The sequence below is a fragment of the Pseudonaja textilis genome, chromosome 4 (genome assembly GCF_049901715.1).
Source record: "Pseudonaja textilis isolate UNSWEBS1 chromosome 4, rPseTex1.2, whole genome shotgun sequence".
Classification (NCBI taxonomy): Eukaryota; Metazoa; Chordata; class Lepidosauria; order Squamata; family Elapidae; genus Pseudonaja; species Pseudonaja textilis.
Window position 1 is genome coordinate 80,417,689 of NC_141993.1, and position 14,199 is coordinate 80,431,887.

At 38.3% G+C, this 14,199-nt stretch overlaps 1 protein-coding gene across 21 annotated transcripts in view; it reads left to right on the forward strand.

Annotated features, from left to right (window-relative positions):
- Nucleotides 1-12,368, forward strand: part of NAALADL2 (N-acetylated alpha-linked acidic dipeptidase like 2) — a 608,345-nt gene extending 595,977 nt beyond the window's left edge. For all 21 annotated transcript variants that reach the window (XM_087933480.1, XM_087933485.1, XM_087933494.1 and 18 more), the window contains one exon: nucleotides 1,312-12,368. In XM_087933480.1, coding sequence (XP_087789606.1) covers nucleotides 1,312-1,510 — 199 coding nt within the window. In that variant the 3' untranslated portion in view covers nucleotides 1,511-12,368. The remainder of the gene's footprint in view (nucleotides 1-1,311) is intronic.
- The last annotated feature ends 1,831 nt before the right edge of the window (nucleotides 12,369-14,199 follow it).

Consider the following 14,199-nt stretch of genomic DNA (forward strand, 5'->3'; position numbering starts at 1 on the left):
TCAAAATGGGGTCTTGTGACCATGGGCGACCGGCAACCATTGGAACTTCAGAACTGGATTGTAAGTAACCCCAGGGAGGTCTGTCCTGATTTCAAATAGTCGCTAAGCAATTGGTTGTAAGCAGGGGTGAGCTGCTGGGGGTTTGCAGGGGTTCAGAAGAGCCCCTAGCTAAGATTCTGTGCAGTTTGGAGAACCCCCAAATCCCACACCTGGCTGGTCCTGCCTACCCTGACTCTCCCAGGAATCCCCACGCAGCCCATTTTGGATGCAGGTAAGTGCAGGGTATGCGTGGAGGCTCAGGGGAGGGCGAAAAATAGGCCTCCTGGAAGTTCAGGAAGTCTGAAAATGGGCTTGTTTCTGGCTTCCAGAATGCAGAGAGGCCATTTTCATCCTCCTGGAGGCTTGAGAAAATTCTCTGGAGCCCTGGAAGGGCAAAAATGCCCCCCCAGGAGGGATGGTGGCTGACTAGGCCATGCACACCATGGCCACACTCACCCAGCAACTGGGCAGAGAACCTGTTGCTAAAAATTTTGAGGCCCACCCCTGGTTGTAAGTTGAGAACTACCTATAAGTAGCCAAACTACAATGCTCTGTTTGTTGAGCAAAACAAAGGATGAGACACATCAGTTTATGTTGTATGAAAGTTTGCAGTTTGCATGGATCATTGGAATATTTATGTCTTATTGTGTGAAATTACTGATTACAGATTTCTCCTCTGCATGAATTAAAAAATCTGAAAAGCAAAATATGTCAATAGTTATGAAACAAACAACTATAGGTAAAATGTTAAAACACATGCAAAAATTTTAGATGACCCCATTATGGAAAATATAGGTGTTGTACTGTCCTAGTCATGTGTTTCTTCTTGAAGGGGGCAATATTTTTTTAAAAAAAATTGCTGAATTACTCTGAAACAGTGTAGTAAAATTGTACAAAGGGCAAAAAGACATCCTAGTGAAGAGTAGACTCTTCGGAAGACTCTTCTGAAGGACAAAACAAAAGGAATGTCATAAACTTATGTTGTGATTTATAGGCCATCCTTCTGGATGATGCTTGTAAAATTAGACTCTCAGAATCACAGATGAGCAAATTTCTGGGAAATCAGAAAAAAAAATGTACCCATTCCATTTCTGAGCTTGCCAAGGCTTAGTATTACTACATGCCAGGCTCAGTAGACAATGTTTGTAATTTGGAAACAATGGCTACCACCTGACAGCATCACTGATGAATTCAGGTGAATCTTTATATATCTGTTTTCATCCGCTTAAGGCAATCATTTACTCTTTTTCTTGGTTGTTTTTTTCCCCCTAGAAACATCCTTTATCGACTTGATGACAGGACACACCAATTTTCAGTACTCCTGGAGGCAGCGGAGCACTGGAAGTTACATCAGTCAAATGAGACTCTACAAGCTATCTTGTCAGAAGTGTTCAACAGTTTCAAATCAGCTCAGGTTTGTTTCAAAGCAGGACTTGAGGTCTTTGAGGTGACCTCAATGGGAAACCAATGATGAACTTGGCTTTTTGGCATCTGCACACACGCCACTAAGAACCTTGTTTACATTTTCCAGAAGAAGACTTGGGATCACACTTGAAATTATATAGGGTTGAAATCTTTCTTTGGTTTCTCAATTTTTTTAAAAAAAGGAATCCTTATTTCAAGATAGTCCCAAAGGTGTTTTTTTTTTAAGAGGCAAGTCCAGGTGCTTCTTGAAAAAGCACCTTTGGGACAACCATGACTTGGATGACCAAGAATCTCCATAGACATTTGTTTCAAGGTATTTTATTGTATCCCTAGATAATGCTAAAGCAGCCTTTTGCACTGTTGAGAGTTTATTGCGTATTTCTATTTTTGGAATATGTGCATATGGATAGCTGTATATGTGTTGATAGATCAAGAACTAAATGAGGAAGATTTGAAATTGGATAACTAGAAAATAATTCCACAGTTGATCAAAGCTTCAAGAAGAAATTAATGCGCTTTTATCTTTCCTTCCTACTGCATTTCTAATTGCACACAGAAAACACATTGAAATAATCCTTCCCATTTCCATTCATGTCCTATATGGAATACCTGAGCTTCCATCTGTTCCCTTATTTGCAATCATTGGTCACATGTGGCTGCTTTTTGTAAATACTATTTATATTTTTAAATATAAGGCCAATATGCAAGTGCATTGACTAGCATTTGCCTAACGTTGCCATTCCTCAGCAAAAACCATTTGTGAAACATTCATTCAAAAATATCTTATCTATATGTGGCACTGGCTATTTCTATTCAACAGGAGCCATTTGTGAACAGCAGCCATGAAATCTGATAATATGTGGTTGATCATGGATGTTTTAAGAATTCATAGAACACCTGATTCACCAACACCTGATGGTTGATTCACAAGTGAACTTTAATTGAACTGGACCTGCTGCAGAAGACTCATGACTGAATAGAATGAAAAATGAAATGTCAGTGGTGTTATCCTATAGTAGGAATGTCAAACTTGATATCATTGAGGCCGCATCAGGGTTGTGTTTGACCTTGGGGGGCTGGGGTGGGCATGGCCAACATGACATCACTCGTGTTGGGGGCACCTGTGGTGGCCCGAGCTCTCTGCCAGCAAAAACAGGCTTCCAAGTTCTGTTTTTGCTGGCAGAGTCACCGTGGGCCAGTCCTTTGTTGTTTCCAGGGTGGCCCCATGGGTGAGATCTAAGCAACCCCCGGGCCTTGAGTTTGACACCCTTGTCCTACAGGAAACAAAAGAAGTTAATCTTTCTTATTATTTATGCACAATGTTCATAATATCATATACAGGTCTGAAAGAAAATTAGAGACCAACCATTGTGAAAGAGGCAATAATCCCTAACTACACCCAGATAGAACTGTGCCTGGTTCTTAACTTTTCCTTCACTATATACTCCCTTTAAATACCTTTTGTGGCCATGGACCATGGTCAGGGACCATCAAGATTTAACTCAAGATTTAAAGCACTAGATTGTATCAAATATTCATGGACCTCTGGTGATAACGTTGCGGCCTCCCAGGGTTTTGCGGACCACAGGTTGAGAACCATGTCCCCATGAGATATCCTAGACAACTATAGATGAAAAATAAGTCGCATAGATCAGGAAACTGGAATAAAAAATGTGTCTTGACAGCTTTTTGCTGAAACTCTCCAAGAAAAAATTAAGGAATGGGTAAAAAGAATCAAGGTATTCAAATACTGAAAATATTGTAGCTCTTCCCATGCTGTTTCTGAAACCAGAGTCACATAGACATCAAGACATATGCTTTCCCATCAAAGCCATAGCCTTAACTATGCATATCCTGAAAGCAGAAGAAAACTCTCTTTATTGTGTGACAAGTAATATTGCATTCCAATGCCTTTATTAATTCAGAGTGAAGCATTAGGTTTATGCGGCTGCCTGGATTTGAAAGGAAAATATTCCGTTTTTTCTCCTTCAGATCCAGAGCAAATGAGATTAAGTTGCATTAAGTTTAATGAAAAATTGCATGAACCCATAGCATGGTCACATGTAGGCTATCCCCAGAAAGCATCCCTTAACTTGCCATGAACTACACCTGTGATTTATTTTGATGGGGAAACAAGTTTTCTAGAGACTTCTGTTCAATCATCCTGGAAAAGTAGCAAAAGAGATAAATGTGACAACGTGTGTGCAAGAGAGAAGGGGAAGGAAGGACCGGGGGTGGGGGTGGGGGCAGAAAATCACTCAGAAACGCCTCATTCTTTGTAATATAATTTAAAGGAAATTGTCTTCTGATTCATTTTTGGTGAGATAGGATCCTCCAGAATTCTGACTAGGAAGCTCAATTTAAATATAAATGAAATGAAGTTAACTTATTTTTTTGTCCTGCTCTTCCCCATGCTACATACGGTATACATCAAATGGTGCACTTAATTCAGAAAAGAATTGCGTAGCTTTCCCTTTGCTTTTGAGCACAATTCATAACCATGGGTATTGAAAAATTTCCATTGATTTCAATGATATTTTCAGCTAAGTAAGCATCCTCCAGCTTGCATGCTTTGAATGAAATCTCTTCTGAGGCTATTGGGGTGACATCAATATAGCAGGATTCAACTAAATCATATTAGGCAACGTCATTTGATTTCATGTTGGTATTGACTCAAATATAGATTCAAATTTCTCTTAAAATAATACTTCAGCAGTTCATCCAGATTCCTGAGGCATTCTTTATTGCTTTGTCATAGGTCATATGCCAGTATCTAGTAAAATGAACGCAGTAGTGAATAGTTCTAACAACGAGGAAACTTAATAGCTTATATATTTGTGTGTTTAAAGTGTATGAAAATGAAATTATAATAAATAAGCTAACATGATTTATAGTGCCTATTTCAGAGGGAATCATAAAAAAACATATACTACAATCAAATCAGACAAGTAATAAGTATACCAGAGAATTGTCATTTGGCCACTAAATTCATGATAGATTGTAAATTGTTTTGAATAATTTAAGGGAAAAACTTAAAATCTAATGTTTAGAGTCATAAACTGTTTAACCTGAAAATTTTTTATGGAAATAAGGAGAAACTTTCTGACAGTGAGAACAATCAACCACTGGAACAGCTTGCCTTCAGAAGTTTTGGGAGCTTCATCTCTTGAGACTTTCAAGACGAGATTGGACTGCCATTTGTCAGAAATGGTGTAGGGTCTCCTGCTCGGGCGGGGGTTGGACTAAATTGCCTTCCAACTCTGTTAATTTGTAATAAAAACAACTATAAGATCTTTTTTCCTCTCTCTTCATTCTAAAACATAAGAAAAAGGCATATCTGTCCACCTACCTATTTAATCACCCATCATAGGTGACTCTGTTTAAGCAAGGGACGAGCAAACCTTCACTGAAGCATAAATTGCTTTATTGATCCATGCAGGAAGCAAACACAGACCTCAAGAAAGGAGGCATTACAGTTCCCTTTTTATAAATGTTTGCAAATTAATTACAATTAATTTGGCTTTAATTCACTGATTGTGTTTCACCATTATGCATTAATAGGTGAGAGAATAAGTCAGGATAGGTATGTAATGGACTTTTATGCAAGATACTTTTTAAAAACAATAGGCCAAAGAAATTACATCTGAAATTGGTCTGTTCCTCTAGCCATGACCTACAAACCTCAAATTATATCTTAATCCTTTCTTGGCCTAGTTTGCATTCTTGCAGTTAGCACTTTGATTAACTTAACCAAATGTAAGATTCTGAGTATTTCCAGTGCCTAATTATTTATTGCTGAGCTATGTTTTACTGCACATAAAAAAAACAACAGGCACACTGTTTTATTAAATCACGTTGTTGCAATGACCAAAGCTGACTTTTTTTATAACTATAACCCTGGCCTTGACCAATACATTTTGTTTTGGTTTGGGGTTTTGTGGTTGTTTTTTTAATCAGTACTGATGTCCAAGTGGCTGGATTTGGTCTGTGGGATCAGTGCTGATCTTTCCGTTATGATTCAGGACAAAGCATAAGTAACATATTTCATATCTGCCTGTGAAAACAGGATTTATGGAGCTACTGGCTATCACTCATGGTCACCCCCAGGAAGGTGAAAATCTGCAAGATGGTTAATATGGTGATTTTGACCTAGCAATGGTAGACCAGTTGTCTCTGTATGCAGGTGGTTCATTGTTTGGGGTTGTGGAGTCATTGTTTGCATGGATAAAGTGGTATAGATCTTGAAGTCCAATGTGTCCATCTGTGAAATAGGATCTTCCCTACAATGATCCCATATTTGTAGAACTTTGCTTTTAAGAGGGATTTTCATTAAGTTTATGTACATATCCTTGTCACGGGGAATTTGTATGGAGTAGACATATGTAAGGTTGTACTATAAAAATATTTCTATTCTGGACAAAGCTTACACCTTAGATGTTGAACTTATTACTCTTCCTAATTGTCTTTTAATTTCTTCTGATTTCTTGATTTCCTGAGATGTTGATTATGCATTTAAATGAGTCTGAATGATATATTTTCCTCTAAAAAATCCAGTTCAACTTGACTTCTATTGATATGAGGGTTTGATGATTAGGTGACCTCAGGGGCCTTTAACTTTGGACTCTATGGATTAAGTCTCTAGCTGACTTAGATCTCAAAAAAAGCTGATTGGGCTCTTGCAAAGTAGTTGAATGGGAAACTATCAAAGAATCTAGAACTAGAATGGGAGCTTAGAGAGAGAAAAAGAGAGAAATCCTGGAAAAGCTATTTAGGTATTTTAAAAATGATTGGCTGCATCCATGTAATCAGAAGAGTTTGACTAAACAGAGATATTTTTTACTTATAAGTATCATACACAGGGCAAAGGAAAATATGAAAACTAGAAATAATAACAAGGAGAAGGATTAATGACTACTTACCTGCATAAATTTTGTAGAGGTTTTAGATGACTTAGTGTGCTTTAACATGCATAGTCCAAACTTGGCAGTGTGGCCATCATGCTTACCAGCAAATTTGTTGTGCAATTCTGTATATATTTACTGAGGGATGAGTATCTTCAATTTCAGCTTGAGTTACTTCTAAGGGCACACCTTCATTGGTGAGCCTAAGTAAAAACAACATTGGGGTGGAAGCAAGTAGCAGTGGCCATACTTTGGATAGTTGAGTGTAGTTGCCATTTACATTTCTTATACTCTCCAGGAAAGATTGTTAAATTTTGGTGCAATTGTATAGGATTACCCAAATACCCCAGGGGAGTGGGGGTGAGTGATACAAAGGGGCATCCAAAAATGCATGCCCCACATTCTCTTCTGCATGAGGAATGAGTTCAATATATTGCAATACAGTGCTACATGTTATGCATAGTGTGTGGCTCGGCACTACACAATATACAAAATATGCAAGGAAATGGGTGATGCAGTTTCAGCTTAAAAGCTTAGTGTATTCTCATCTAGGCCTCCCAGCCAACATCACAAAGGCTATGGCAGGTAGCAATAACACTTAGACTTATACTCAGCTTCACAATGCTTTACAGCCCTCTCTAAGCAGTTTACAAAGTCAGTTTATTGCCCTCAATAATACAGGTCCTCATTTTACCAACCTCAGAAGGATGGAAGGCTGAGTCAACTTCAAGCCAGTCAGAATTGAACTCCTGGCAGTCAGCAGACTCACTCTGCAATACTGTGCTCTAATCACTGTACCACCAAGGCTGCTTCACTAGGATTATTTTATATGATAATCCTAAAGTAGAGTGGAAGAGTGGAAGGTTCGCCACTTTAAATTGTATATTATCTTCAAATCTTACTGGGATGAGGCTATCTTGTAGGGTCTATAATGTGATCCTCTCCTGATTAGCAAAAATGAAAGATGATAGTATTTCCTATTTCTTTTTTTTTTTTTCTGACTTTAAAGTACACGCCATATAATGCAATGGAATTATTTCCTTTATTGTCTCTTTATTATATAGTTACTGTAGAGAATTCAAGACACTAAGTGGAAGGAGTAGAATGAAATTTTTGTAAAAGTATTCCAAAGGTGCAATAAATGTCCTATCAGAATCACCAATTGATTTAAAGTAGTTCGCTCTACTTCTTTGAAAACACAAAAGGTTTTACAAAGCTAGGTCTCTGAAAGGGATAGAAAGGAGTAGCTTTTGACATGTTTTTTGTGTTAAACTTTGCTGCTTCAGTATTATGTAAAGAAGTAGATTGGATGTCACAACTTCCATGGATATAGAAACTATTGTTAGAGCCTTAGAGTTTACTTCTCTATTCAAAACCTTCAAGTCAAGTACAAATCAGGATTTAAGGGAAACTGCTTAAACTACATTAGGAGCTGGTTGGCATAGTCCTTCCACTTTCTGTCTCCTTTCCCCCAAAAAAAGGATTTGTATGAGGAGAAAATGTTGCAAATCAAAACCCAGAGAAAGGGAATGAATCTTTTCCCCTCCTTTTATTTCTTGGCTAAAATGTTTCTCACATGTTCTTTCCCCTCAAAGACAGCTTTTTGCAGTAAACAGCCATTTTAGGGACAATGGGAGTTACCAGGAGGGTGTTTAGGAGGTAGCAGGAAAACAGCGTGGCAAAGAAAATTATCCTTTGTCATATCCAAAAGGTCTCTGTGTCATTTCTACAAACTTAGTTGAAGTGTACTTTTAAATATGAGCACTTGCAATCGCTTGTAGCTTGGCCTTAACTGTGCCACAAAGAATTGGCATATCCTACAGAAGCAAGATGTGTGCTATATGTTTACAGCCTTCCGAGACTAAAAAATGAGTATCAATGTTTGAATTTACCTTGGCATTGCTCTCCAAGATATCTTGTTGAAAAGTGAGAAAATGATGATGACCTTGTACAGTCCATAGCACTGCGAGTTGACAGTGTGCACAATCAGATAACCCCATTTTCCCTCTCTTGGGCTTGGGACAAATATTATAGGTTGTTTCTGCAGGTCATCAACTCTTAGTTGGTTTCATCTCATTTGACTGCTCCTTTTTTCATTGGGAGGGGGATTAAGCAAGTTTTGCCACTTTTGTATATGTTACTGGCAATATGTGGAAAGCTGGCATTGTATAGAATGCCCAGGAAATCTATAGAATGTGTGATGTTTTTAGGTAAAGTATGATATGTCTAGGTTATTTTAATATTCACTTGCCCTAGGCATTGTATTAACAGATTAACAGAGTTGGAAGGATTCTTGTAAATCATTCCAACCCACCCACCCAAACAGGAGACCCTACATCATTTCTGACAGATGGCAGTCCAGTCTCTTCTTGAAAGACATTATAAAATGAAATACCTAGACATTGTGCATAATGACAAGAACTATTTAGGCAAAGTATGAAAACAAAGTCATGAAAAGGTCTGGAGCAGGGGGTCATCAAACTTGACAGCTTTAAGATTTGTGGACCTCAACTCCTAGAATTCCTCCTCCAGTCATATTAGCTCAGGAATTTTGGAAGTTGAAGTCCACAAGTCTTAAACTTTCCAAATCTGAAGACCCTTGGACTAGGATGACCCTCCCTTTGTTAGGGTCAGATCCTTTTTCTTTATTGAAAATACATTAATAAAAATGAAAGAATAAATGCAAGGAAGCTGACATACAGGACTTACTGGAAAAAAAAAACCAAGAGAAAAAGACCAGTATTGACTTACTTATTACAACAAGGAAGGCTAGAACAGCATTTCAGCAGGAGTATTTTATACTTTATCAGTTTGCCTTTTGGCTTTCCATAGAATATCTAGGAAATGTGTGAAATATTAAGCGTTTTGACTTAATGGAATGTTTTGACATTCCATTTTTGGCACTCTATAGATTTCCTAGGCATTCTGTAAAATGCCTAATTTCACACATTGATGGTAACATATATATTTTATGACTTGCATACATGTAGGAACAGTAAAATTGGCACTGTGACATTGCAACTGCTTTCATAATTTTGATGGAAGTTTTATATGCCTTTGTCCATGTTGCAAACTGAGGCTTTGAGTAGTCTGACATCTCTTGTTCCCTGCCTTTGTGTTTTCAGAGCATTACTGGAGTACTTTTATTTATTTAATAAAACAGAAAACAAACCAAAAAAAACTAGTGGGAAGAAAGGAAGGAAGGAAGGAAGGAAGGAAGGAAGGAAGGAAGGAAGGAAGGAAGGAAGGAAGGAAGGAAGGAAGGAAGGAAGGAAACGAAACACACACACACATATATAGCGCCATGGTGGCCTAGTGGTGAAGACTCTTCCCTCCCACTCGGAAGGTTGAGAGTTCAATCCTAGGTAGCAGCAGATGTTTCTCTCCTAGGTGCAAATAAAAATATTTGCTGTGAACTCCACATAGTGTCAGGAAGGGCATCCAGCCAGTAAATGCTCAGTTCCATCCAGTCACCATGACTGGATGATGATATTTATTACCATAGTTTCAAGAAATGATTACTATACTCCATATTTCATTGTAATTGTATATACACATCAGATTACTAGCATTCCTAATCCTCACCATGACATGACAATTCCAAGTGCCTGGCTACTAGGAGACCATCTTCTGCTGCCATTTTAAGGTTAGGGCAAAGCATCAGAAAGATGGATGGTAGCTGATTATATGCCTCTGCAACCTTTCTGAAGTCAAGCAAAAGAAGTTGATTGCCTTCATGGACTTGATTAGAAGGGCAATAAGAAAATGATGCTTTTTTGCTTGTCCCTCTCTTTCCTTCACATTGAAAACAAATAAAATTTAAAATGGTTGTTTTTCCATATATACCTCTTGAAAGTAAATGCATAATAATTTCATTACATGTGCTATATAATTGGTATCCTGCAGTGGGCTGTAGGAATAATTCATGCTGTTCTCTGAGAAAGTCTCAAGATTTGTCTTGTGCAAGGAGAGAAAGATATACAGCTTGAAACATTTATGCACAATAACACTATTTTTTTCAGTAAAATGGGTGTGGCCAAGAAACTATGAGCACATCACTTTCGTCCTTATTCCTTATCATTGTTTTCCTAGTTTGTCTATTTAGATACCTAGCTGCAAAAGAAATCTACTTAATGGACTTCGATGCATTCTCATATATCCTCTAACCATAATGTGATTTCTATAAAGGGGCTAACAGCACAGAAATTCCACAAAACCCAGAAGCTTTTCCACTTTGATTCCATCTCCCCCCGCACAAAAAAAATGCCTATTTTTCCCCACTTGGATAAATAGGGCTATGACAATCAGTTTAACTTCCCAATAGAGTGGCACCACATTATGTGAAGAGCTTCAACCTAGGTTGCACTAAATGAAACATAATATTGTATAGAATTGAGATAGAAGGACATTTATGAAAATTAGGGACCAAGCATCTTTTCCATGTTTTTGTCAACTGGGCATTTTTTCATGATACTCCATCATTTCTGCATGCATGCACACACAGAGAGACACGTAGGCACACATCCACAAACCCAATTCTAGTGCCAACATCCTAAGGCCACAGAGCATACTTTGTTCTCTTTTGACTGTCCTGGAAGAAATTCTCTCCTTTTTCCAATGTCTTCGAAACTTTGTCCACACAAATAACCTAATATCAACATCTTGTTTCTTTATGGTTTCTAGCCATCAGAGATTAATATCTGAGTTCACTGCTGGTATATGTGAGAATGAGATGTTAGAGATAACAAACAAAATTCATTTGAACTCTACAGGAAATATTTGAATTTTGTGAAGAGATTTACCTTTTATCCTGTATGCTAACACCGTTTTTCTCCCTTTATCTGACATTTTAAATGTGCTCCTAGGTTTGTTCACAATATTTATCCCATTTAAATATACTGGTACCAATACATGAAGATCTTAATACAGGTAATCCTCTGTTTTACAATGGCAAATAGGACTGGAATTGCTGTTATTGAACAATGTGGTGACATCTCTTGGTGATGGCAGTTCCAACAGTCTCGGTTGCAGTCATTAGATGTGGACCTCATTTGAACAGGACTTCCAATTTCCTGCTGACTTCCCCATTGACTTTGCTTTTGGGAAACCAGCAAGAAACATTGGAAATTGCAATTACATGACTATGGTTTGCATCAATATTGTAATTGCATGACTGCAAGGAAGCTGTGACAGCTGGAACTCCAAGTGCTGGTCATAACCATAACCTTGCTGTTGTAAGTTTTAAAAAGTCACAGAACAAGGGATTGTTACTATAAATGAGAACCACTTATATTTTACCTGCAATCAGATGGTAGATGCTGGGTTGAATAATGTGACTATAAATCATTCACAAGATATGGAAGTCTACAGGAAGAAGTTGAGTAGTAATACTTGCTTATGATTCATTTGCATTATATATATTTCTATAGAGAATTATTACAATAAAATACTGACATGTGTTATGTCTTATAGTATGCCCTCCAGTGAATAAACAAGCCATTTTAAAGTTTAAAATGCCGTTTTGTTATAGAAATAATAGACTCAATACAGTGAATCTAATGAACTAAGATATTTTGCAATGTGCAATGGAAGTCTGATTTTTATAACTACTTAGTGTCTTTTAGAATCTGGAGATCAGAATAAAAAAATATGTTCTTGGTAAAATAATACTTTCTGTATTTTTATAAAACAGAATATAGCACTGATCTATTGAAGAAGTTTATACATTCAATGTTTTGATTAACAAGCCTATATCTTCTATTTTATATTTCAATGATGCTTATTACACACCCACAGGCTAATATTAAGAACTGGAAAGTTACAAAATGAAATGACAGCAATTTTGATTGTAATTAATAGTTCTGTCCTGAATTATACTTTTCTTCCTCCAAGAAAATAAACTGACACGATGATTTTAATATAATGTATGCTGCGTTGATTTATATGCTGAAAAAATGTATTATTTTAACAAACTGCTTATCAATAAATTGTATTTTAAATTTCTGAAGATGTTGGCTCCTTTTAATTATGAACTCACCAACAAAGCTGAAACCAATCAGAGCATAGAACAACTCAAAAAAGTAGTGCAAGATTAGAAGATGTGGAGAGACCTGGCTCATCTAATCAACAAGAGTTGGACACAACTGAATGGATATCATCATCATCATCATCATCATCATCAATGATCCATCATCCTTATTAATTCTGTGCTAATTTTCAGTTTCCAGGCACCCATTCCAGTGCTGATGATGTAACCTAGTTTGGGTAATGAAACATTGACAGGGATGTCAAACTAGATTTCATTAAGGGCCACATCAAGGCTGTGTTTGACCTCAGGGGGCTGGGGTGGGCATGTCCAGGATGGGTGTGGCCAACTTGATGTCACTCATGTCAGAGGCACCTGTGGTGGCCCGAGCTCTCTGCCAGTGAAAATGGGCTCCTGAGCTCCATTTTTGGCTGTGACGGCCTCCTGCATCCCTCTGCCAGCAAAAACAAAGCTCGGAAGGGCCACAGCCCTCCTGAGCTCCATTTTTCTTGGCAGAGGCATCGTAGGCTGGTCCTTCACTGTTTCTAGGATGGCCCCGTGGGCCAAATCTAAGTGCCCCACAACCCGATCCAGCCCCTGGGCCTTGAGTTTGATATCCCTGATCTATAAGAAAACATGTAAACTCAGAAAGCACCAAGGACCCCTCATTTCAACCCTGAGCTACAAATATTTTCCTTTATTGAGATGGTAAAGCTCATTCCCTCTTTCTTGAGTTAGCTTTTAGATACAGGCTTGGCAAAATGTCTCTCAGATGACATGATGCAACTGGATAGGATCCTTATGAAGCCACACTGAATGGTTGAGTGTCCTCTGTCAGCATGAAAGTAGTTTCCTCCACGCACCCATGACAAGTTATACTGATCGCTTCTTCTATCTTACATTTCAATTGAGTTTTTGCCCTGCACTTAAAGACTCTGGAGACAAACCATATGTTCCTTGTTGACAGAACTGGCATATCTGCCCCGAAACCTGCCTGCTGTCAATTTACCTCTCAAGTAATATACAAGGGGAGAAAAAAAAATTCTACTGCATTTTTCGCTAATGAAATTAAAGCCCAATTGACTCAATTCAACCTTGCCAGAATATAAGTGGTAGTCAGTGAAAAGGAATTAAAAGCACACAAGTACACATTTCAGGACTGGAATAACTTAGGCTCTTCAGATCCTCCAAATTGATGAGAAGGATTCACATATCACATCAGATATAATGCTCAGATTGGGATTTACATATTATGTAAACTCAGTCTTCTTGGTTTATTCAACCATTCACGCATCAGGCACTGGACCCAGCTGTTCCTCCTCTTCCTCATCAAACACCTGTAGACCTGGAGGCTGTTGACTCTCCATCTGAGGGCTGATGGACAGCCCAGGCTCCACCTCTGTCTTTCTCTCTGACAGTTCCATTCCCTCTTCCCCCTCGGAGCTCTCAGATCTCCTTGATGCTGGCCCTGACTCCCATACCATTGCCTCATCTGATTCGGTTGCTGGAGGGCCTGATGACTGACAGGCCACAACAGGGGTGTTTTTTGACCTTGTGGATCTGGGGTGGGCATGCCCTGCATGGGCCTTATCTGGCCTGTGGGGGCACCAGTTTGACATGCCTGTCCTAGATTAAAAATCTAGGGTCTAACTGGAAATCAAAACTTGGTTTTCAAGTGCAGGTAGTCCTCTGCTTACAACCACAATGGAGCCCAACATTTCCATTGTTGAGCAAGACAGTTGTTAAGAAAGCATTGCTCCATTTTACCTTTTGAAGTTTGAAATTGTAACTTCAAACAGTCACCAAACC